At 32.2% G+C, this 27,086-nt stretch overlaps 1 protein-coding gene across 1 annotated transcript in view; it reads left to right on the top strand.

Moving 5' to 3' along the window:
• The window catches only part of SNTG1 (syntrophin gamma 1), a 1,017,962-nt gene extending 993,251 nt beyond the window's left edge, over window positions 1-24,711 (top strand). The window contains exon 21 of the mRNA XM_045990984.1: window positions 22,529-24,711. Coding sequence (XP_045846940.1) covers window positions 22,529-22,687 — 159 coding nt within the window. The 3' untranslated portion in view covers window positions 22,688-24,711. The remainder of the gene's footprint in view (window positions 1-22,528) is intronic.
• The last annotated feature ends 2,375 nt before the right edge of the window (window positions 24,712-27,086 follow it).

Raw genomic sequence — 27,086 nt, 5'->3', positions numbered from 1 at the left:
TTTGAGAGAGAGAGAGCAGAGTGAGCAAGAGAGAGCACGAGTTGGGGTTGAGGGGCAGAGGGAGAAGGAGAAACAGGCTCCTCGCTGAGGAGGAGACCAATGCGGGGCTGGGATCATGACTTGAGCCAAAGTCAGAGGCTTAACCATCTGAGCCACACAGGCGCCCCTAAAGATCTTGCACTTGAGCACCAAAAAGCATTTTAGCACTATGTTTTGTAGTCATTTTATTTTATTATTTTATTTTTTAAGATTTTATTTATTAATTGGACAGAAAGAGAGACAAAGAGGGAGGTAACACAAGCAGGGGGTGTGGGAGAGGGAGAGCAGGCTTCCAACTGAGCAGGTAGCCCGATATGGGTCTCCATCCCCAGGATCATAACGAGCCAAAGGAAGACACTTAAGTACTGAGCCACCCAGGTACCCAATCTTTGTGGTCATTTTAAAATGATTTTAAAATCATTTTAAAATGGTCATGGATACAAAAATGTGAAAATCTTGACACTAAACAGACTGAAAAAAAAAAAAAAACCGTTTTCTTGTGTACATTTCACAGTTTGAGCTGAAACAAGGAGTCCAAGTGTTACCTTGTTTGACCTCTACTAGGAAAGTGCATACTGTGTTACTAAAATTTTTCACTGCTTTGCATATATCCACAAATGACCACGAGAACACCATGAATAGTGATTTGGAAGTAAAAATAAATGCTAGCAAGTAGGTAAATTTGCAAATACAGAATCCACAAATAATGAGAATTGACTGTATGTGCTGGGAAAAGGAAAACTTTGAAACTATCAGTGAGTCTAAGGTTAAAGCACAAGAGTTATTAGTAAATATTTTGAGATAAATGAAAACAAAAGCAATCAAGCAAAGAGAAGATGCAGATTTCTAAAATCATGAATGAAAAAGAGGACATAATTCCTGATGAAATAGATTTTAAAAAGATAAAAAGGAAATAAAGGAACCACTTTATGCCAACCCCAACTAGGTAACTTAGATGAAAGGATGAAATTTATAGAAAAACACATACTCCTGAATGTGACCCTAGGAGAAATAGTAAATTGATTAGACCTACTGAGAGTAGAGATTGTATTAATAGGTTGAGGACTTCATTAATACAAAATGATTTCACCAATGAAAAAAATACTAACCACATTATTATATAGTTATTAATACTTATACATATTAAATCCATCAATCTTTTAAAAGAATTATGAACCATGACCAAGTGAGATTTACTACAAGAATTCATGATTGGTTTATCAACCCCAGAATAATCAATGTGGTACACCATATTAATAGAATTTAAAATACATGTATTGCCTTAGTAAATACAGGATACAGAAATTTCATAAGCCATCACCCTTTCATAATAAAAACAGTGTATGAAGAGAAGGGAAATTCTTCAATCTAATAAAGAATAGCTGTGTGCAACCCACAGTGAACATCATACTTAATAATAAGAATAAATGTTTTTCTGCTGAGATCAGAACAAGACAAGGAGGTCTGCCTTACCATTCCCACTCAACATTGTGCCAGATGGTCTAGACAGAACAATCAGGCAATAAAAAGAAATAAGACTATCTCAATTCACACATGCTGATGTTGCATATTGAGAATAATAAGGAATCCTCTGAATACCATTTTCACTAATAAATAATTCCAGCAAAGTTGTAGTATACAAAATCAACATACAAATATCAATTATATTTGTATATATAAACTATGAACAATTTCCAAAAGAAATTAAGAAAATAATTCTATTTACAATAACATTTAAATGAATGAAATAAGAAAATACCATCAAAAGAAGTACAAACTTAGGGTGCCTGGGTGGCTCAGTGGGTTAAGCCGCTGCCTTCGGCTCAGGTCATGATCTCAGGGTCCTGGGATCGAGCCCCGCATCGGGCTCTCTGCTCAGCAGGGAGCCTGCTTCCTCCTCTCTCTCTCTGCCTGCCTCTCTGCCTACTTGTGATTTCGGTCTGTCAAATAAATAAACAAAATCTTTAAAAAAAAAAATTTAAAAAAAAAGTACAAACTTGGGCCGCCTGGGTGGCTCAGCGGGTTAAAGCCTCTGCCTTCAGCTCAGGTCATGATCCCAGAGTCCTGGGATCGGGCCCCGCATCGGGCTCTCTGCTTGACTGGGAGCCTGCTTCCTCCTCTCTCTCTCTCTGCCTGCCTCTCTGCCTACCTGTAATCTCTATCTGTCAAATAAATAAATCTTTAAAAAAAAAAAAAAAGTACAAACTTGTATACTGGAAATAAGTAGCATTGTTATAAGAAATTTAAAAGATTTGCATAGAGGGAAAGATGTCCTATACTCATTAGTTGAAAGGCAATACTGTGAAAAAAGCAATTCATTCCTAAATTGAACAACAGATTCAATAAAAACCCTTTCAAAAAAGCCAACGTTTTTTTATCATGGAAATTGACAACCTAATCTTAAAATTTTATGACAATGCAAGGTATCCAGAACAACCAAAACAAGTGAGAAAGAATGAAATTGAACAACACACACTTCTTAATTTCAAGATTTATTACAGAGCTATGGTGAACAAGACAGTATATTGGCAATTCTGGCATAAGGATAGACATAGTGCAGTAAGAACCAACAGTCCAAAACAACCTTCTCTCTTATAGTCAATTGAGTTTAGAAAGTCTGCCAAGGCAATGCAATGAAGAAAAAATAATCTGTGTGTGTGTGTATCCATAATGTGTGTGTGTGCATATATATTTTTTCTATTTAATTAAAACCAAAAATTTTGCATCAAGAGACCCTCAAAAGCCATAAACAATTCACAAAATGGGGAAAAAAATATTGTTTCTTGATTCTTTGTTACTCAAATTTAGGTTTTGTGTCTTCTAAAGTAAGAACACAAACTGGAAAAAAATATTGACATTTTGTATTGAAAGCAACATGCTTATGGAAAATTGCCCTTGAAATGCTCATAATATAGTGATTTTAACAAAAATCCAATTCTATTGATTTTTCACAAGACCACAGCCATAGATATTTCATAATTAACATTTCTGTTTATCTGAATCTTCCTGATTTTGCACAGTGATGAGTGATAGGGTGTGTAAGCAGACACTGTGATACATTTTAGATAGGACATCTCTTTATACTTAGACTGAAGGTAATAAAGCATTGACTTTTTCAGTCAGATTTATTACTTATTATTGTAAAACTGTAACAACACATATAAATAGTAATGTAGTCATTATCAAAATCCTTTATTGTGGAATATAAATTCATAAGTAGTCATAAAGATAATACAGAGATATTCTGTATACTCTTCATCCTATTTCACCCAATGGTTATATCTTATGTAGCTGTAATATGATATAAAAAATAGGAATATGACATCGGTGCAATATGTGTATAGTCCCATGTCAATGCTAACATGTGTGCATTTGTGGAACCATTTCCATAATCAAGAAACAGGACTTCCTTCATCATGTTGATCCATTTCTCACTTCTACCACTTCTAAATTGTAGCAACAATTATTCCACTTTTTCATTTACATAATTTTGTCATTTTGAGATTATTATGTAAAATAAATTATGCAGTATGTGACATTCTGAGCTTTACTTTTTTCAAAAACTCAGCATACTGGCCTTGAGATTTGTCTAAGTTGCTCTGTATATCAATCAACTGTTCTTTTTTGTTGCAGAGTAGTATTCCATGTTTTGGATATATGTTTACCCATTTACCTGTTCAGGGACATTTGCTAGTTTCCAGTGTTTAGTTATTGCAAATAAAGTTGTTATGAACAATAATGTGCATGGATATGAGATTCCATTTCTCAGGGATAAATGCCCAGAAGCACAGTTGTTCTGTGGTATGGAAAATGTTCGGTTTTGAAGAAAATGCCAAATTATTTTTCAGAGTGATTATTCATGTTTTACATTTTTAATAGTAATGTATGAGGAATCCAGTTTCCTCATCAGCATTTGAAATAGTTACTACTTTTTATTTTAGTTGTTCTTATCATAGTCTTAATTTTCATTTTCCTAACGGCTAGCAATGGTGAACAACTTTTCATGTGCCTGTTTTCTACCTATATATTCCCTTTAGTGAAATGTCTATTTTTATCCACTTTTAAATTATATAATTTATTTGTTTTACTATTGAGTTTTTGAGTGTTTTGTTTTTTAAGATTTTATTTATTTATTTGAGGGAGAGAGAGAGAGAGAGCACGTGCAAGAACAGGGAGATGAAGGGGGGAAATAAGCATACTCCCCACTGAGCAGGGATCCGACATGGTGCTTGATTCCAGGATCCGAAGATCATGACCTGGGCTGAAGACAGACATTTAACACACTAAGCCACTCCGGCGCCCCTTATGAGTTCTTTATATATTCTATACATGAGGCTTTGTTAGATATGCTGTTTGCAAATATTTTCTTCTAATTCTTCCAAAGCTTATCTTTCATCTTCTTAAGAGGTATCATGCAGAGAAAGTTTTAAAATTTTCATAAACCCCACTTATCAATTATGTCTTCTATAGATTATGCTTTTGATGTCATGTCGGGAATTCTTCATCAAGCCCCAGGTGTCAAAGATTTTTCTCCTACGCTATCTTCAAAAAGGTCTGTAGGCTAGGGGAACCTGAGTGGCACAGTCAGTTAAGGGTCTGGCTATTGGTTTTGGCTCAGGTGGTGATCTCAGGGTCATGAGATTGAGACCCACATGTGCTTCACACTGAGCTGGGAGTCTGCTAAAGTTTCTGTCTCCGTCTGCCCCATGGACACACACTCTCTTTCTCTCTCTCTCTCTCTCAAAAATAAATAAATAAATATTTTTTTAAAAAGTTCTATAGGCTTTCCTTTAAATATATAACACATCTGAGTTCATTTTTCCTGTAAGCTGTAAGATTTAAGAAAACAGATGTTTTGTCCAAAGATGCCAACTATTTCAGCAACATTTGTTGTAAAGACTACTTTTCCTCTATTGGATTGTTTTTACAGTTTTGTCAAAAATCAGTTAGTCATACTAGCATGGTGTTATTTCTTGCTTTATTTATCTCTTTGTCAATATCACATAATTCTGAATACATTAACTATATAATAATACTTTAAATAAAGAAAATTGATTTCCTCTATTTTATTCTTAATTTTAGAATTGCTTTAGCTATTCTAGTCCCTTTGTCTTTCCATAGACATTTTCTAATTACCTTATCTGTATCTATGAATAATTTCATTGATATTTTGATAAGGATGTCATAAAACAATCAATCTGAAGAGAATCTGCATCTTATGCTATGTTGATTTCTTAAAGCAATAGAAACTGGATACTTTTCTCTTTTTTTAAATCTTTTTGATTGAATTATTCTGCATTGTGTACTTTTCACCAAACAAACCCCATGCATGTTTTGTTAGATTTACAATTAGGAAAATCATTTTGCAAGAAAATGTAATGGTATTGTTTTTTAAAATTTTGTTTTTCAAATATTGTTTTTTTTTTTTCCCTTTTTATTAATATTTTCAGCGTAACAGTATTCATTCTTTTTGCACAACACCCAGTGCTCCATGCAAAACGTGCCCTCCCCATCACCCACCACCTGTTCCCCCAACCTCCCACCCCTGACCCTTCAAAACCCTCAGGTTGTTTTTCAGAGTCCATAGTCTCTTATGGTTCACCTCCCCTCCCCAATGTCAAATATTGTTACAAAATGAAATATAATTAAGGTTTTTATATTTACATTTTATCCAGAACCAGTATAAATACACCTATTAGTTCTAGGTGTTTTCTGTTTTTGTTTTTAAGATTGCTTGAAATCTGCATAGATCATCAACACATGAGAATTATGGGAAGATATATTTATTTTTTTCTGATCTGTATCACATTGCTTTCATTTCCTTGCCTGTTGTGTTGGCTACAAATTTAAATACTATATCACTATCAGTAGTGACTGTGGACATTCTCTTCCTTCCTTATTTTAGGGGAAAGCATTTATTCTTTCACCATTAAGTGTGTTCTGAGCTTAGGGCTTTAACAGAAGTTTTCTCAGGTTGAGTTCTCCTCTATTTCTGTTTTCCTGAAAGTTTTCATTATGAATGGGTGTCAATTAATATGACCATGTAAATTTTTTAGCTTATTAATAAGGTGAGATGTAGTAATTGGTTTTGAAATGTTGAACCAATCTTACATTCTTAGAATAAACCTTACCTGATAATAATGTGTAATTCTTTACATATAGTGATGAACCTTGTTTGTAAAATTTTAAGAATTTTTGCTTTTATGTTCATGAGAGATACTGGTTTATAAAGTTTTTTGGTGTTTTTGTTTGTCTGTTCATTTTTGATGCTACCTTTGTCTGCTTTTTATATCAGGATAAAACTTGTCTTATAAAATAAGTTTGGAAGGGTTCCTTCTGTTCTATTTTCTGGAAGATACCATGTAGAATTTTTGATTCTTGTTTAAAGATTTGGTAGAATTCTCTAGTGGAAATATCTGGGCTGGGAGCTTTCCTTTTTGAGATTTTTAAAAAATTATTATTTCAGTTTACTTAGTAGATAGCTATTCAAATTATCTAGTATTCTCAAATGAGTTGTGATCATTTTTATTTTTTTAAGGACTTGGTCAATTCTATCTAAATTGTCAAATTTATTTGTGTCAATTTTCTTATACTATTTCCATAGTCCTTCTTTCTTTTTTAAAAAAGATTTTATTTATTTATTTGACAGACAGAGAAATCACAAGTAGGCAGAGAAGCAGGCAGAGAGAGAGGAAAAAGCAGGCTCCAGGCCGAGCAGAGAGCCCGATGTGGGGCGATCATGACCCAAGCCGAAGGCAGAGGCTTTAACCCACTGAGTCACCTAGGCGCCCCAAGTCCTTATTTCTTTATTTCACTTTGAATTTCACTTATTTATTTCACCTAATTTTAGTATTTCACTTTGAAGTTCTGCAAATACTATAATGATATCTCTCATTCCTGTGAGTAATTAATGCCTCTTCTCTATTTTTTTGTTAGTCTTGGTAGAGACATTTCAAAAAACCGAAATTTTCTTATTCTCTTAGAGTTTTAGAATCAATTACATGAATTCTGGTCTTAACTTTATTAATTTGCTTCTTTCTGGTTGCTTTAGTTTTATGTTGCCCTTCTTTTTCTAATTTCACAAGATTATATTTTAAGGTCACTGATTTGACAGTTCCTTATTTCTAATACAAATATTTAATTCCAAAATTTCCTTCTTATCACAGCATTTACTGCATTGCACAAATTTTGATAAACTGCATTTCTATTTTAATGAAAATCAATGTGTTTTTAATTTCCTTGAAGTTTTTCTTCTTGATCATTAGAATTCTTTAGAAGTATAATGTTCAGTTTCTAAGTATTTTAGGATTTTCCCATTATCTTTCTAGAATTGATTTCTTGTCTGATCTACTTGCTCAAAGAACATATTCTATATGATTTCAGTTTTTTTTAAATTGGTTGACATATTCTTTATGGCTCAAGATATAACCTTATTACAACTTGGCAAGAGTGGGAGTCTAGATCTTTGCTGGTGGGAGTGGGAGTAAAGCCATTTTTTTTGGAGCATTAGTCCAGAGTAGAGTAATTAATGAGTAGACTGCCTCTTTTCAGATCATATGGCTAGATAGAGTTGATGTCTAATGTTTTGTTTTGTTTGTTTTTTCCATTTGTTTGTTTTGTCTGTAATCATTGGTGTTTCTAGGCCCAAGCTCTCTACTTTCTTGTTTGGAATATATGATGCAAAAAGAAAAACTGAGTTTTTACCATATTATTCATCAGGTCCTGAGGTCGGTGGATCCCTAGTTTATCTGCCTTCTCCTCTCATTTCAAAATGTCCTTTTTTTTGTTTTACATGTCATTTCCAGAGTTTTTATTACACTTAGGAGAAATTAAGGAAATCATTCTAAAAGTAGAAGTATATCTTTAAAGTACTATTAATACCACGTCTAAAGAAATATAATTGTTATAGTGAATCAGCTTCTTAGTTAATCACCTTGCATAACTCCAGTGAAGTAATGACAGAAATATAACAAAAAATTTGACAATGAAAATGTAATTATAGATATGGCTCTTATTATGGCAATAACTAGCAAGGAGATTGAATTAGTGATCAAAAACTTTCCAAAAAAGAAAAACCCAGAATCAAAAGGATACATAGGTGAATACTAATAAACATTCAAAGAAGAATTAATACTGATATTTTTAAAACTCTTTTTAAAGATAGAAGAGGAAACACTCTCAGAGTGCCAAATATTAAAAAAAAAAAAAGTAAACTACAGTACAAACCAGTATCCTTAATGAACACTGATGCAAAAATCCTCAGTGAAATACTAGGAAATTAGAATCAACAGCACATTAAAAAGATCATAAGTTGGATTTATTACTGTGATGCATGAATGATTTAACACACAGAAATCAATATGATATACCACATTAACAGAATAAAATATAAAAATCACATGATCATCTCAGTAGATGCAGAAAAGCATTTTACAATCTTCAAACTCTTTTCATTATTAAAAACTTGCCCAAAAAATGGTATGAAAGGAACAAATATCAACATACTAAGAGCAAATTTGAACAACCCGTAACTAACACCTTGTTGAATAAGGAAAAACTGAAAACTCCACAAAAAGTCATTAAAACTAATAAATTCAGTGAATTTGTTGAATACAGAATTGACATAAAAATCAGTGGCATAAATATATACTAATAAGAAGTTATCTGAAAGAGGAATTAGGAAAACAATCCTATTCACAACAGCAACAAAAATAATACATTACTTAGGAATTAAAGAGATGAAAGACTTATACACTGAAGTTTCTAAAACCCTGATGAAGGAAATTCTAAAGGACACAAAAGGAAAGATATCCTGTGTTTCCATGTTTATGAAAAGGAATAATTAATATTGTTTAAATAGTCATATTACCCAAAATGATCTGTAGATTCAATGCGATACCTATCCAAATCACAGTGATGTTTTTTACAGAAAGATAAAAAATCTTAAATTCATATGAAATCATAAAAGACTCCAAATAGCCAAAGCAATCTTAAGTAAAAAGAAAGCTGCGGCTGAGGTCGAAGAGGTTGCTGCCTGCGTTCTCCTCAAGGATTTTGATGGATTCCTTTCTCACATTGAGGTCCTTCATCCATTTGGAGTCTATTTTCGTGAGCTGTAGGATCCCATTTTCCAACTTTAAATTATGTTACAAAGCTATAGGAACCAAAACAAAGCATAGGAACCAAACCACACACACACACACACACACACACACACACACATATGCATGTGCGCACACACACACACACACACATATATGTAAACATATAGACCAATGAATAAGATACATATTCCAGAAATAAACCCAAATATTTAGTCAATTGCTTATTGACAAGTGTTCCTTGAACAGCAAGGTAAGTATAGGTTCTTCAACAAGTAATGATGGGAAAACCATGTATCTGTATGCAAAACAATAAAGTTGGATTACTAACACACAACATACATAAAAATCAACACAAAATGGATTAAAGACTTAAATGTAAGACCTGAAACCATAAAACTCCTAAAAGAAAACATAAGCAAAGACCTTCTTGAAATTAGTCTTGGCAAAAATTTTTTGGCTAGGACATCCAAAACATAGGCAACAAAAGCCAGAAGAGACAAGGGGACCACATCAAAATAGAAAGTTTCTGTACAACAAAGAAAATAATCAAGAAAATGAAATGCAATCTACAAAAAAAATTATTTACAAATGATGTATCTAACAGTGGATTAACATCCAAAATACAGAAGTAACTAATACAACTCAATACCAAAAATACAAATAATTCTATTTAAAAATGGGCAAAAGTCGTAATAGACACAAAAGAAGAAATTTAAATGACTAACAGTTATATGAAAAGGTGCTCAACATCACTAATCATTAGGGACATATAAACCAAATTTTTTTTTAAGATTTTATTTATTTATATGGCAGACAGAGATCACAAGCTGACAGAGGCAGGCAGAGAGAGAGGAGGAAGCAGGCTTCCCGCTGAGCAGAAAGCCTGATGCCGGGCTTGATCCCAGGACCCTGGGAATGTGACCTGGGCTGAAGGCAGAGACTTTAACCCACTGAGCCACCCAGGTGCCCCTAAACCAAAATCTTAATGAGATATCACCTCACACCTATTAGAATGGCTATTATCAAAAAGACAAAAAATAATAATGTTGGCAAAAAAGTGGAGAAGAGGGAACCTTTGTGCCCTGCTGTGGGCAGTGTTACTTGGTACAGACAATATGGGGAAACAATATGGACATTTCTCAAAAAATTAAATAGAATTATCATATTATCCAACAATCCCAATCCTGGGTATATTTCCAAATGAAATGAAATCATTGCCTCGAAAATATGTCTGCACTCTCATGTTCATTGCAGCATTATTCACAATAGTCAAGATATAAAATAAACCTTACTGTCCTTTGACAGATGAATGGATAAAGAAAATGTTATACACACATATAATGAAATGTTATTTACGCTAATAAAAAAGAGCATCCTGTCATTTGTGATATGGCTGGAACTGGAAGATATTATGCTAAGTAAAATAAGCAAGACACAGAAAAAAAAAAAAATACTGCCTGATCTAACTCATACGTGGCATCTACAACAGTCAAATCCTGAAGCAGAAAGTAGAATTGTGACTGCCAGAGGTTTGGGGGAGGGAAAACGAGATGATGTTAGTCAAAAGGTATAAAATTTCAGTCATATAAGATGAATAGTGATCTATTATATAATGTGATTGATGATAGTTGACAACACTGTTTTGAATAATTAAAATAAAATTTCTCCCCACTCCCAAACACAATGGTAGTTATGTAGAAGTGATGATATGCTAATTACCTTCATTTTGGCACTCTTTTCACAATGTATACATGTATCAAAACATAATAAGAGGGCACGTATTGCATGGAGCACTGGGTGTGGTGCAAAAACAATGAGTACTGTTATGTTGAAAATAAATAAATAAATTTAAAAAAATCAAGTCATATCTTAAATACATATAATTTTATATGCCAAGGATATCATGATAAAACTATTAGAAATAAAAAAGAAGGTTACCCCAGCATTTAAACTATGGGTCAAAAAAAATTAAATATGGAAGCTGTTACAGTGCTTCTTTTCTCTTGAAAATGGTTTAAAATTGATAAAAATGGTTTAGACAGTAGGTGCATATCTTGTCATATATAATAATAAGTAATTGTTAATAAAACATGCTTTAACTTAATAACACTATGTACATGCCTAGTTACAAGACAAATATATTATTACCAAAGCTTATTTAACAAGTAATATGGTTTGTTTGGGGAACGTGATTGAGTTGCCACAAGCATTACAAAATTAAAAGTTCTACATAGTATTTAACATTTTGGTTGTGAAAAGGTCTCAGAAATACTGAAAAAAGTCATGTAGATTTACCTGGGAGTTGGGGAATTTACTTTGTTTTTATGTTTTTGTTTTTGTTATTTTTTTGTTGGGTATATGAGAGCAATGTCATACTACAAAACTCCATTATACTTTTTTCTCTGAAAACAGAAATAAATTCTCATAAATTCTCACTTCATTACTCAGAAAGCTTAATAAATTTGCCATCTGTTTTCCAGAGCCTCATTAAACTTCTCAGAACTTTCCTAGTAGAACAGGGAAATGGTTCCCAGTTGAACTCATGAGCAAATTGTAGCTATTTAACAGTTTACCAAAAATCTCATTTTATCACTATTGGGAACTTTAAAAAAGTGGCTTATATCTGTTGTAAATATGACACTAGTATATGAAGGATTACTAATGTATTCTTATAGTCATTCCTACTAAATTTTCTAACCATATATATTTTCCTTTACTACTTTAATATCTTGTTTTTGTATTTTTGTATATGTATTTTTTAAATTATAATTTGATATAATATGGCCAGACAATCCTCTGACTTCAAAACAGGTTGTCTTTGAAAAACATCAATGAGGCTTTATTCATTGAACTTAATAACAATTTCCCTCAAAAGAAACACTTAAAATATTGCCTTAATTAGTCTGTACAGCATATTAATCCTAAATTGCTAAACTTGAGATCTGAAAGCCATGGTAGTGCTTTTTTGCAAAGTATAATAAAAAGAAAAAAGCAATTGCTTTTCTATTTAGTGGAACAGTGCAGAGTGTAGAAACACATTTCCATTGATTTGCTCTTTGGAGTCTTTTCCCCCCAAACCATTTCCTCCCCGCAGTTTCCACCATCTCAGTGGCTCTATGCTGCTGGAGGATAACTTTTCACAAATGTTAGGTTCAGTAAGACTTAAATCAAAAAATCAAGAATTGACTTCCAGCAATGCCACTTTCAGCTAATCTGTATAGATCTTCATTTTCTCATTATAAATTGTGGATAAAATTCCTGTCTTAAAAGATCTGTAGGGACAACATATTTTGTGGTTTGATGGTAAGGATTGAATATATAACACAATAGAATATTTTGTATGCTCAGTGTCTGTCAAAGATGCTACTTAAGAATTCATGGTGTGCTGGTTTTCTTTTTGGAAAATGACTGGCAATTTAAGTGAATTCATATTTATATTTAGCACTGAGGTCTCATAGATGAGGAAGTTTAATATTCTCACACCTGGGTAGGTATTTGAGATGAAGGAATTCCCTCTGCATTGGAAATGAAGGATCATCTTCCTATCCTGCTTTTCACAATTTCTGATTTTTTTTTTTTTTTGGCATCTTAAATGACAGATTTTATAAAGTTCCAAGATTCTCTTCCTTTCACTGCAAATTATTGACACCACCAGCCGTTTAGACTATAGACAAAAACAAATGAGGCTAGGGCAGGGACACCTACTTAGTAGTGCTGGTCCTGCATCCATCCATGTTTTGTAGTGCTTCATACTGTAAAAGAAACTGAAGCATCAGTACATTGCTCAGGGGAAAATTGAAGTCATTTGTGTGTGTACATAATTTATATACCCATTGTTTTATCTGAAATGTTTTTTCAAATTACTGATTGGATTATGAAAAGAAATATGTGGTAAAGAAGATACCTGGGCTTATGCTTCTACTTTTAAAAGAACTTCTAAACTCCTGGGAATCACTGAGGATGCCAAACCTATTTTTTATTTCCTATTAAGAGTTCTTTTTCTTTGTACATAATTTATTTTTCAAGTCTTCTATTTTGTCTTTAGGCATATTGAACTTGGTCATGTGTGTTAGGAGTCAAAAACACTTCTTAACTGCTAACGTATAAATTTAAATTGACATCTTTAATGTAAAACAAATGCATTAACTGCCTCTAAAATAAGTAACTGCCAAGGGGAAATGTTCATGGTGTGATATATTTGTTTTCCTTTTTGCCAAAAGTCACCATTTACTTATAGAAGGAAAGTTATTACATTTTTATTTTATTGATATAAGTAAAAACATTTTGAAAATCAAAATTCTAAGAATAAAGTTACACATGGGGTGCCTGGGTGGCTCAGTGGGTTAAGCCTCTGCCTTCAGCAGAGGTCATGATCTCAGGGTCCTGGGATCGAGTCCCATGTCGGGCTCTCTGTTCTCTCTCTGCCTGCCTCTCTGCCTACTTGTGATCTCCCTCTCTCTGTCAAATAAATAAAATTGTTAAAAAAAAAAGATACACGTGAAAGCATTTTCCTAGGCGGTAAAATAACTTAAAATAGAGTATAGTAACAAGGTACTGTATTGTCTTCTCTTAATAAAGAAATAGATAAAAAATTACAATAATCATGAAATCATTTGAAAATGGGAAAAATTGAATTTTGATCTGAAAAATTATTTGATTGTGAAAACAGGTGCTATAGAATTGTTCATAATATGTACATATTTAGAGTCTTAGATTTTCATTATGATCAACTGTTTAAATTGTCCCATATGAGTGCATAAGTCATGTCTTCTTCAAATTTATGGTTCCAGTGAATATCAATAATAGTCTGGTATATTGTTATTCACTAAATAACTTAATATTAGAAAAATGGTATAAATATGGTAATAACATATATCAGTATCTTATTCTTTTAATTAAGGAATGACACAGGATATTACTAAGTAAGATTCTATTACATCAAGATCCTAGAAGTACTTAAGCCTTTGAAAGTAAGCAGATTAATATAAATTGACAATTAAATGAGTTTTTATTTTTATTCACGAAGCCTTGTAATTAAAAGTCAGGAAACCAAGATAAATAATAAATCAATAATCCAAACCACATAAAATTTGCAAATCACTGTACCTTAAGGCATCTTATAAAATCAAATATAAATGTGGGTTGGATTTCTAGAATGGGAAAGTAAAATCTTCTAAAATGGCACTTCTCTGGAAAAGCAATGAAAAATCAGTCAAAATTATCAGGATTAAATTTTTCAGAACTTTAAAATAACAATATGTTTGCAATAATGGTAAGATATTCATTACAGGCAAAGCAAACATAAAACAAACAGCTTAGAAAACATGACAGCTATGAAAAACAGTACCCCTGAAGCCACTGGAGAGTACAGGGTGGGCTTAAAGTTTCTCAAAAAGCCTACCCCAGGAAAATTGTAATTATTTGATCTATCTGGAAGCTCCATGGAAAAGCACATTTGTAGTACTTTTCATTACTTGACATGACTCAAACTGTGTTCATTGAGAAAACCCAACACCAAGGAATTTATTGGTATTTATTAAAAACAATCAGAAGCACATTATAATTACCTGAGTTGATGATTTTAGTAGTGGCAAACAAAAAGCTAAGGAAACCTTAAAACTAAGGTCTGAGGAATAAGGGGCATTGAAAAACTCTAATTATCTTCCTGAAAACTATAATGACATATGGTTAGGCAGAGTGTGTGCATGACCTAATGTCTCAGCCCTGCTGAGTCAGACCATTATGACACTGGACCACTAAGAGACTTGACTGGCAACAGTGATGGGAAATACAGTCTTTACAGAATTATGAATTATGTCAGGAAGGTCACTAAAAAACAAAAACAAAAAAAAATGAAAAGGAAGGAAGGATGAGCAATAACAAACTATCAAACTGCCTCAGATCCCAGGGAAGGATGAGAATCTTTTTTTCAAAGTACGTTATTGAAATGTCCAGTTTTAAATAAAAATTATGATACATTTAAAGAATCAAGAAATTGTGGCACTTACATAAGAAAATTAACTATCAGTAAGAACTTTCCCTGAGGAAATCCAGCTAATTGGACTTAATAGACAAAAACTTAGAATTATCTACTGCGTACATGTTCAAAAGGCTAATGAAAACCATGCTCAAAGAATTAAAAGAAAGTGTGACATGTCTCATGAAATGGAAAATGTCAAAAAAGACATAGAAATAATAAAAAGAATCAAATCAAATTTTATCATATAAAAGTGCAATAACAAAGAATTTCCTGGAAGTATTGAACAAAAGATTTGAACTTGAACAGAGAATGAGAGAACTTGAAGAGTTCAATATATGTCAATCTCACTAAATCAATTGAGATTATCCAATCTAGGGAACAGAAAATGAGAAAATGAGTAAAAATGAACTGATCCTCAGAAATTTAATTGTGTGACAGCATTAATCACATACACAATGGGAATCTAAGGAAAACAGGAAAAAAGGGGGAAGAATGACTATATGATGAAAAGCATTAACCTCCAAATCCTGGAAATTCAGTGAATTCCAAGTATGATAAACCCAAAGAGAAACAAACATCGTGATTGAACTTTGAAAAGCCCAAGTAAAGAATTCTGAAAGCAGCAAGAGAATGATTCCAGCAGTACTTGGGATCACTAATAAGGGTAACAGCTAATTTCTAAAAGTAAGCGATAGAGACCACATGGCACTAAAATGACATATTTAAGTCCTGAAACAAAGATTAGCAAACAAGAGTCCTTTATCTAGCTACATTTCCCTTTAAAAATGAAGAGGAAATTAATTAAATCTTTACTAGGTTAAGCAACAACAACAGAGTTTGTCATTAGTAGATCTACACTATAGGAAATGTTCTTCAGAATAAAATAAGAGAATAGTAACTTGAATCAACATGAAGAAATCAAGCATACTTTTAAAGCTAATTCCATAATTAAATATAATTGACAGTATAAATACATTTTGTTTGTAATTCTTCAGTTCTTCTTACTGATTTAAAAGATCACTGCATAAAATAAAAATTATAAAACTGTCACTGGGTTTACAATTTACAAAGATGTAATATGTAAGACAATAGCATAAAGGAAGGGAGAGGCACCAGAGGTATATTGGAACAAATTTTTAAATACTATTGAATTAAATTGGTATTGATCCAAACCAGATTGCTCTAAGTTGTTAATTGTATTCTCCAGAATAAATAAGATAACTAAATATATAGTAAAATAACAAGTGAATTAAAATTATATATGCATACACACATAGAAGAAGGCAGTGATAGAGGAATAAAAGAATAAAATATGTTGTAAACAAATAGTAAATGATAGACATAAATTATACTTTATGTATAACTACAACTACATTTAAAGTAAATATATTAAGCATGCCACATAAAAAACAGATTGGCAAAATGAATTTAAAAAAATTTTTTTGAGGTGATGACCTCAAGAAAAATGCTTTAGATGTGTAATTAAGCTTAATTAATTAATTAATTTTAACTTGAACCATTTTTTTTCAGGTTTTAAAACTTCATTTTGAGTTAAATCTTATGTGCAGTATAAGATAGTAGTCTAGTTTCATTCTTTTGCATATGACTGTTGTTGGAGTCTGTTATCAAAGGAACGAGACTGAAACAAAGTGAAAGTTATGCAAAGCTTTATTCTATGCCAAGCATTAGAAGTTAGACTGACCGGCCAGGGCCACCTCCAAAGAGAGCAACCGCGTCCCGATCTCACAGGCTGGTTTTATAGAGTATAACCATAGACCACAAGGTACGTGGCTTCAATTGTTAGGGCATTTACTCCCGGAATTGATACCCAGAACCAATACCAGGAACTGCTGGGATGTTTGGAACTGCTGAGGCATGCTGGGGCGTTTAGAACTGCTGGGGCGTTTATTCCCGGAATGAAGTCCGTAGATGTAAACAACGATATGGCTACCCAGGTAATATGGAGTCGCTCTGACTAAGCAGGCCCTAATAGTTAAACAGGTTTTAACATTAAATTGGCCCTAACACAGTCCGGTTTCCCCAACACCATTTATTGAAGAAATTGTCCTTCCTTCATTGTATATTCTTGGCTCCTTTGTTTTAAATTAATTAAATATATATATATATATATGCATGAGTTTAATTTTGGATTATCCATTCTATTGTATTGATGTGTGTGTCTGTTTTCATGCTCATACCATATCATTTTGACAACCATTTCTTCGTAAAAATTTGAATTCAAAGAGTGTGATGCCTTCAGCTTTGTTCTTTCTAGAGATTGCTTTGGCTATTCAGGTCTTTTGTGGTTCCATAAAAATTTAAGCTCATTTGTTTTATGTTTATCAAAAATACCATTGGAATTGTGATGGGGATTACATTGGCTCTATAGATTGCTTTGGGTAGCATGGACTTTTTTTTTTTTTTTTTTAAGATTTCATGTATTTATTTTGAGAGAGAGAAAGAGCACAAGTTGAGAGGGAGGGACAGTGGAAGAGGGAGAAGCAGACTCTCTACCAAGCAGGGAACAAAAGCCAGCCAGGCTTGATCTCAGGACCCCAAGATCAAGACCTGAGCCTAAGGCAGATACTTAACTGACTGAGCCACTCAGGTGCCCCATGGACATTTTAACAGTATTAATTCTTCTAATCCATGAGCACAGAATGTCTTTCCATTTATTTGTGTCTTCAATTTCTTTCTCTCTGTTTTTTGGCGTCTAATGTACAGGTCATATACCTCAATGGTTATATTCATTCCTAGGTATTTTATTGTTTTTGATTCAGTTGTAAAAGAGACTATTTTCCTAATTTCTCTTTCTGACAGCTCTTTTAAAAATGAACTACTGTGTATAGAAATGTAGCATATTTCTGTATATTGATTTTGTACTCTCCAATTTTACTGAATTTGCCTATTCGTTCTAATCATTTTTGGTAGTCTCTAGAATTTTCTTATATAATATCCTGTTATCACCAATGTCTGGTCTAATATGGTGTTTAAGGATGATGTTTCTTTATTGATTTTCTGTCTGGATGATCTATCCATTGATGTAAGTGAGGTATTAAAGCCCCCTACTTTCATTGTATTGCTATGTCTTTCTTTAGAGCTTTTAATTTTTTTAAGATTTTATTTATTTACTTGAGAAAGAGAGAATGAAAGATGGAGAGAGAAAGAGAGAGAGCATGAGAGGGGGGAGGATCAGAGGGAGAGGCAGACTTCCTGCTGAGCAGGATTCAGGACTTGACTCTGGAACTCCAGGATCTTAACCTGAGCGGATGGATCTTAACGTGAGCGGAAGGCAGTTGCTTAACCAACTGAGGTGCCCCTTCACTTTAGATCTTTTAATATCTGCTGTATATATTTAGGTGCTTTCTAATTTCTTAAATATTAGATAAATATTATTGATCTCACTTACTGATTCATTTCTCTGCTCATTTAATAAAGAACAGACTTCTCTAAAAGATTATTATCTAAACTTGCTCTATTTTTTTTCCACTTAATCACTTCGAACTGATTCCTATGGATCTTTTGCATCCATTTCTCCATTAAACTACTTTGTCAAAGTTAAAAATATTAAATCCAATAGTCAATTTCCAGTTTTCATTTTACCAGACTCTCTGTTTTATCTATCTGTCTTCCCATGGCAACTACCGCTGTCTTTTCTTTGCTGGTTCTTCCCTAATTTTATATTGTAGGATCCCCAGGATTAACCCTTGATCCTTTTTTCTACATACTCTCCACACCTTGAACTTCTCACTCAGATCACAGATTTATTCTTTATCTCATCTATATGCCAACACATCCTAAATTTTATGCCAACCTTGATTTTTCCCTTGTCTACACTAATATATACAGCTATATAATTATCCTTGTCATTCTAATATGCTCTCAGTTATAACAGGTCCAAAGCCAAAATCTTGGTCTTTCATGCCAAGCCTTTTTTTTTTTTTTTTTTTTTTTTTGTAATTCCTCCATTTTAGTAAATGACAACACTCTCCTTTCATTTGCTCAAATGTTTTCAAATCATTCTTGACTCAACTTTACTTACAAATCCCATACCTTTTCTTATTAAACATGTTATAGTATTTCTCCTCTTTTCTATCTTATTTCTCAGAATTATGATTTTTTTTCAGAGTTATAATTTTAAGACTTATGTCAATTCTTATCACTCTCTGCTCAAAAATCTCCCATGGTTTTCCAGGTCACTCAGAGTCAAACTCATGGAGTCTATATGGCACTCCAAATTCTGACCTGTGTTATTTCTTTGACTCATTTCCTATTAATTACTCCTTTAATGCATTCAGTTCCCACAATAGCCCCTTGCTTTAACTCAAAGTCTCCTAGAATGTCTCTCAGGGCTTTTGAAATTACACATTTGTCTGGAATTGTTTGTTTGTCTTACAGACATTCAAATGGTTTATTCCTTTGTCCCCTTCAGATTTTGTACACATGCCAGTGAAGGTTTTCCTGTCTTGCAGCTCCTTCTACACTCTTTTATCTCTTCTCTGCTTTGTTATCTTGACTGTACTTGTAAACATATTCAGTAATATTATATTTAATTTATTTATATCCTTATATATTGTCCTTTGTCAATAGATTGTAAGATCCATCAAGACTTCTTTTGGTCTGTTTTGCTCAGTATTTATATCTTTCCACCCAGAAAAAGACTAAAAGCATATTAAGCACACAATAAATATTCATTGGATGAATGAATGCTTAAATTTTGAAGAGAACTTAAGTTTAGTGAGATTTATGGGTGTCAGAAGAACTTTATTACAAGGAGATAAATAATTTGATGGATGCCATTGTGGATGCTCAGCAGATAGACGGATATGTAGGTCTAGGAGTCATATTAGAAATGAGTAAAAGTATATATAGAAAGAAGTGATAATTGAAGCCCCAAGGAGGGATATAGTGGCCAAAAGTGAGTATTGAGACAGAGGAAAGATGAGTTGACATTGGTATCAAGAACCAAACTTGAACGCATCTCTGCTTCCTGCTTTCCCCTTTTACCTGTTATATCCTCTCTACCCCTAACTCCCCCAAAAAAAGGTATAAAAATTTTACAGTGCCAATCTACATCAAATAATTAGGTGACAATTTATAAGGCAGGAATAATTGAGAATATTAACCTTTCTAAAAATTTCTTTATAGTTACATATCTATTTTTATAATATCCAAATTAATAAATATATGGTCAAATTATTTTTGAAACAGTTGTTATATTTTTGCCTACTTGCAATATTCAAAATATTTTCCCCTTTATCAAGAGTGAATTGCATATTTTTGTTGTTTTTTAATAGTACATAGGCACATTTCATATTTTCTAAAATTTTACCACCCTTTTCATATCTGATGCCCTTAATATGGATCAATATCAAAAATAATTCAGAATCTTCATAATCTGGCTGCATAAAGAACAGGAGGACTTCAAAATTGAGTTAAGGCAATAGAAAAGCTGCTAGTTGACAAGTAACATATCATAGTGTCACTGTAGTGGATTCTTAATAATAAAGCTTCTGAAATAATTATGGAATTACTAAAATCATTTTTAGATTGAAGTATTTTAGGAAATTAGAATAGTTAAATCTTTGCTGCTTTCTAGACTAAGTCAACATTAGCCAGAGGAAACTATGAAATACGGATGTTTTGAAGGGAATTACTGAGAAAACATAGGTATTTTATGTATATTATGTATATTTTACAGAACTATGAATGAATTTGTGTTGTGCTATATTGTGCTTCTACTGCATGATCTGATAAACTATTCTGAAGGTGAATTATTTTGCTTAAATAATTTCCTGGTGCATAACATGTATGATATCTCCCAATTGAATAGATACTTTGTATTGTTTTCCATCATCACACACTACAAATTGCAAACACTATTACTAATGTGCATATAAATTGTAATTCTACATCTTTTATTATAAATATGAATAATATAGCAACAAATTTGTAGGCAATTTCATATGGTTTACTACCCTCTAATTATCCTTTTTGTGATGTTTATCATATAGACTCCATTAAACATATGTATGAATTTGCCTTTCTCAACCTTCTTGGAATTAAAACGTTTTATGGGACTACTGATGGTTTTCCATACCCGATCACCATAGCTGATGTCAGCTTTTCAAATCTATCCTAAGCATCACCTTGTGATTTTACAGCTAGTCTGACATCATTACTGGCTTAAAAATAATCAAAACAAAACAAAACTCTTTTCTGTTTTTTGGTTTTTTTTGGTTTTTTTTTTCAATGTGGGCACAAATTTCCTTAGGGATCCAAATAGGAAACATATTTAAAAAAATCCAAATGATTAGTGGGCCTTGGCTGATTTTTTTTTTAAGATTTATTTATTTATTTGAGAGATAGTGAGAGAGAGCATGAGAAAGGAGAAAGTGAGAAGGAGAAGTACACTCCCCGTGGAGTTGGGAGCCCGATGCGGGACTTGATCCCAGGACTCTGGGATCATGACCTGAGCTGAAGGTAGTCGCTTAACTGACTGAGCCACCCAGGCGCCCCTGATTTTTTTTTTTAACAACCAAATACAACAAATTTAAACAACCAAATACAACAATTAAAATTAATTACATTTAAGATTAATGCATGCAGTATATTTTGGAATTGAACAATTTGGCTCCTAGTGCCATAAACATTCATAATCTTTCACTTTCAGCATTCCTTATTCAGTGACTTATGATAAATTGTAACTTATTCTAGGGAGTAATAGAGAATATTTTTTAAATTATTTCAGTCCAAATCTATCATGTGAAATGTGTATAGAGAGATTAAAAATATATTTTAAGCTACTCCCATGTTTTGTACTTTATCAAGAATAAAATTTTATTCTGATCAATTATATTTCTAACTAGCATTTATCAATACTGAAATGACTTTCATAGATAATAAAAATCCTTAGTATTTCTAGCTCTTAGACTGTCATGTTTTGAAGTAAATCTGCAATACATCTGATATTTATATATTGAATAAAAATTTCTACAGTTTCTATACATTTGATATATATATATAGATTCAATGTATATTAATTCAAATCATGTTTATTGAGCTTGGAAAAAAACTCATTGTCTAGTTATTATCAACTTTTTTTTTTTTTTTAAAGATTTTATTTATTTATTTGACAGACAGAGATCACAAGTAGGCAGAGAGGCAGGCAGAGAGAGAGGAGGAAGCAGGCTCCCTGCTGAGCAGAGAGCCCGATGCGGGACTTGATCCCAGGACCCCGGGATCATGACCTGAGCGGAAGGCAGCGGCTTAACCCACTGAGCCACCCAGGCGCCCTATTATCAACTTTTTAAAAGAAATTGATTTTTATTTTATCTAAAGCATTTCTTTAACCCACTGAGCCACCCAGGTGCCCCTATCTAAAGCATTTCTTTTTCCCTTTCAGGAGCTGGAGTTTTCAAATCTATTTGCTGTTCTTCACTGCATTCATTCATTTTTTGCTGCCAAAGTAGCTTGTTTGGACCCTCTCTTTTTAGGCAATCAGGCTACCGCTTCTGCTGCTGCCAGCTCTGCTACTACAAGCAAAGCAAAGTACACAACTTGACATACCGAGATTTGCATTGTCACTTACTATGACTATATAAAGAAAATAAAGATAATCATCATTTTAGACCCTGGAGAAACAATCATATCACCAAGTAAACAGTGAATTCAGTTTGAAATTTGAACAAAAAGCAAGGTCATAAGGGATCTCAAAAGCACTTCTATTTTTGGAAGACATCGTGAATAACCTTAAATGGACATAACAGCTTGTTCTCAGTTTATTTGTACCATCGAAAGTGAAGACAAAAGAATGAATGATTCAACGTATGTAAATAATATACAAATTGTAAGCTACCTATAAATAAAAATACCACTTAAATGGTTATTTCTGTATTTTAGATTATTTTGTATGACAAATACATGTTAGGCCAGATCATGAACTAATGCCCTATCATTGAATTTTGAGTGATATAAAGGAGGCAAATAAACCACATGGCAGCAAAGAAAATAGCATGTAAAAAATTTCGTCAAAGAAGAAAGCACTTTAATTTGCTAATGTAGATTTTCCTTGCATTCTCATTCTGTAATATGACACTGGCATTCCAATTTTATCTTGTTGTCAACTATTCCTAAGATTTTCAAAAGAATAAATACATCGATTCTATGATAGTCACAATGTAAAATGTACTATTTTTCCTTAAATCACTGATATCAATGTTTTATTGCTGCTAGTGTCAACCAAATATGCTGACGTGTGTTAATTTAATTATGAATCAAGAAAACATTCATGAACCTCTTGTTCTTTCCTTCATTTAAGGAGGTTTATACTTACCTAATGGGATTTGTTATCAAATTAAAGTTTCATAAATTTTCAGTGACCCCAAAAACTTTTGTAGAGAAAATAATACAAAAAAAGTGGTGTGAGAAACTCATACAATTCTCTGTATGCTAATCTACTAGTTAATCATGTACTGAAATGAGCTTAGAGTGTAGTCTCAGTTTTACTTATTTCAGGAAAATGATATTTTCCCATTTTAAAAATATTTTATGAGAAAGTAAGGTGAGATATGAAAATAAAATTTTTAATTTCTAGCTCACCATGTCATAAAAGTGGTTATATAATGAAAGACTATGTGGGTTATTTTAGTTATCTTGTCTTAGTAAATGTGAAGAAGCTGGAAATTTGAAAGTGTCAGAGGTATGGACACCTGACTCAGACCCTGGTATTATATAACTATTGGTTTAATGTGGAAAATACTATCTGTCCTTTACTACAGCTGTACTGAGATCTGCTTTTAAACAACTAGATGCCTATTAAAAAAAATGAAAAAAAATACTTTTTTAAATTAACACATGTGTTCCCAACCAAATTAAACATAGATAGTTCCTTGTGAAGATGATGAACTATCCAATAAGGTGGTTTAATTTTCTTTTTTAAATAGGAAAAAAAAAAGTTACTCAAGAAGGAAACAAAATTATTTGCAAAAAGGACACATGATTATTATGCTTTAAAATTTATTAAGCCATTTCCATAATCATCATAAGTTATTTATTCACTATACATCTGGTTAATTCTTAAGTATGTTAAATTAAAAATAAAAATTGAAGGTTCATCATTGTACCTAGCAAGAGTTAAGCTGGATCTAGGACACCTTACTAAAAGAACTATGTCTAGTTGGGCACTACATAGTTTAAAGTTTTACGTAAGTTTTTATCTTGACCATAAAATTAATTAATTATATTCATAATTGGGATGACTGTGGAATTATTGCTTACTAAGTATTCACCAAATAGAACAGTCATTCTAAAGTCAGAAGTCCACCAAAAGCGGACTTCAGTAAGCCTCTGTTGAGCATATAGGGGAAGCGCAGAGGGAGGCATCTACCTTAGGGTCAGAAGCAGTAGTAGCCACTTCATTATAGAATCTCTGCTATGAGCTAGAGTTGTATCTTGGTGTGCCCCACAATGGGGTAACATTTATGTGTCCACAGTGTGATAATCTGGTCTATTAAGTAATATGAAATGGGCTTGTTAGCCTAAAGGAAAAAAAAAATAGTTTTAAAACTTAAATACCTGTTATATAATCATTTTTAATGAATAAAATATCAGGTTTTTGTAAAAGCTCCATTTTAAATATACAAAAAAACCACAATTTAATCAAATACCCTTTTTCATTATATCATAAAAATCTTCTAGTCTGTGCTTATGTGTATGATGAAGGAAAATGTGCACAATGAGATATGTATGAGTATATATCTCCTTGTACAACACACACACACACATACACATATACATGTGTGTATATGTTATATAATAAAATGCTACCCTTAAAATATATTAGAATTATTAGAATATATTTCAAGTAATATATTTAATATACTTTAAAATTACACTGTAAGTTGTAACTTGAATTAAAATTTATGGTAATACAATATTGTGTTTATTTTTGATACCATTGATAAAAAGCTAACAGGCCTAAATTACTATTTAACATAAGCAGAGCACCTACTTATTAGGAAGATATTATTCTGATGTTCATCAGTTACCAAATAGTATTTAACATTTTCCTTTACAGTGGAATGATTAACCACTGTCATTTGTTATAACTTGGACTATTTAAATGAGAAAGCCTAAAAATGAACAAAATAATCAGACAAATCTCCATTTCTCATTTAATTTATGTTTAGGTGCATGAGATTTATTCATGAAATCCTAATTTGTACTAGAGCACATTTTAATAGCCGAATGCTTATTTATGTGTTAACCCCTCCAGTGCCTTGGGATATGTGTGCATGTGTGTGTGTGTACACATTATTCATATATATGTATGTGCATACATACATATGTATATGTACATACATACATACATATGTATATATATGTATATATATACATATGTATATATATGTATATATATATGTATATATATATATGTGTATATGTATGTATATATACATATGTATATACATACATATGTATATATATGTATGTATGCACATACATATATATGCACATTAAAGGATTCATTCGAGTGTACATAGTGCAAGCTCAAAGGGCATATTATATTATAGGTACTTAAGTCAGAGAAGGAAATTCAAATATCATTTGAAGTCTTTGTTAACTACTATAATAATGTATTTTGCCTGATAAAGAATAATAATTAAGTAAAGCTGAAGTATATTGAAGCAGGGGCATTTTTAATTTGTTATACTGCAACAAATATTTATTTAAGAAATACTTTAAGATAATGTAAGTGTAACATATACCCCAACATTTATCATCCAACACTATTTTAAAGGGAGAATAACTAGCTAATCATTTTTGCCCATTTTTCAGGCAGGTACCAAATTAGAGTTTTAAAGTCTTTGCTCACAAAACTGGCGTTTAACAGGAAGAAAAGTAATTACTTGAAAATAAATATCAAGTTCATATTAACCATGTTAGCAGAGAAACTTTCCTTTGGGTGCATTGGTTTATAGATGGACATTTTCTTCATTTACGAGGACAAAACTTGTTCATAAACTCTGTTTACATGGAATGCTGGGTTGGCGAGAAGGTTGATTTATTATTGTGGAAAAGTAATAATCCTAACAATTATTTGAATTACTGCTAGAAATCAGCAGGTGGAGAAGCTTTAAAAGCACAAGGATGATCTTGTGCTTAACTTTTTAAGGTAAGTGTACATGTTCTGAATTAATAACAAACATTTTGCTACTCTTAATAGTGCTGTACTCATGAGCTCTTCTTAAGGAATTGCTTTATTCATACCTCTAAAACTCTTGTTTATGATTTATTCTTATTCCTTAACACTTTAAAATCATAATTCACTTATTTGCACATTTGAAGTTGCTTTTGAAGATAAACAAAATATTATAAATGTTATATATTTTATACATATTAAAAACGCAATGAAAATACCAGAAATATGAAATGTAAATATATTTATTTCATTTTTAATTGTTTTGGTGGATGTTTGTAAAATGTAAATTAATATCTGTGACAAAAAACTTGTCACTTTGTTCTTTAAGTTCATTAATGTATCACTAATAAAACTGTACCTTTTTTAATGAAGCATACTGGAAAATAAAAACAAATACTTTTTACTACATTTGTATTTTTACTTTGTGGTTTGATTTATAAGTTTCACATGTGTTTAGAGTATGATTCTGACAAACTTAACTGTAATGAACAGGGAGCAGATAAGAGCTGTCAGCCTGGGGTTCTGGTCTCTGGGGGCATGATCTGTTCTGGTTCATCAATATTTATGAAGATTAGACATCCGACCCCTAAAGGCCCTAAAGATTAAAAAAAAGATGTATTTGCCAAATTACTTAAACACCAGACTTGCAACTTTTGAAAACATGACAACTTTGATATTTTCACAGTGGTCCATTGTGAGGCAAATCTACATTGAGAGTACTGGTCTAACAGGGTATTGACATCTGCCCATTTTTAACTGA

This window comes from Meles meles, chromosome 1 (assembly GCF_922984935.1).
Source record: "Meles meles chromosome 1, mMelMel3.1 paternal haplotype, whole genome shotgun sequence".
NCBI classification, from domain to species: Eukaryota; Metazoa; Chordata; class Mammalia; order Carnivora; family Mustelidae; genus Meles; species Meles meles.
The sequence above is the reverse complement of the archived record's forward strand: the minus strand, read 5'-3'. Positions and strand labels throughout refer to the sequence as shown.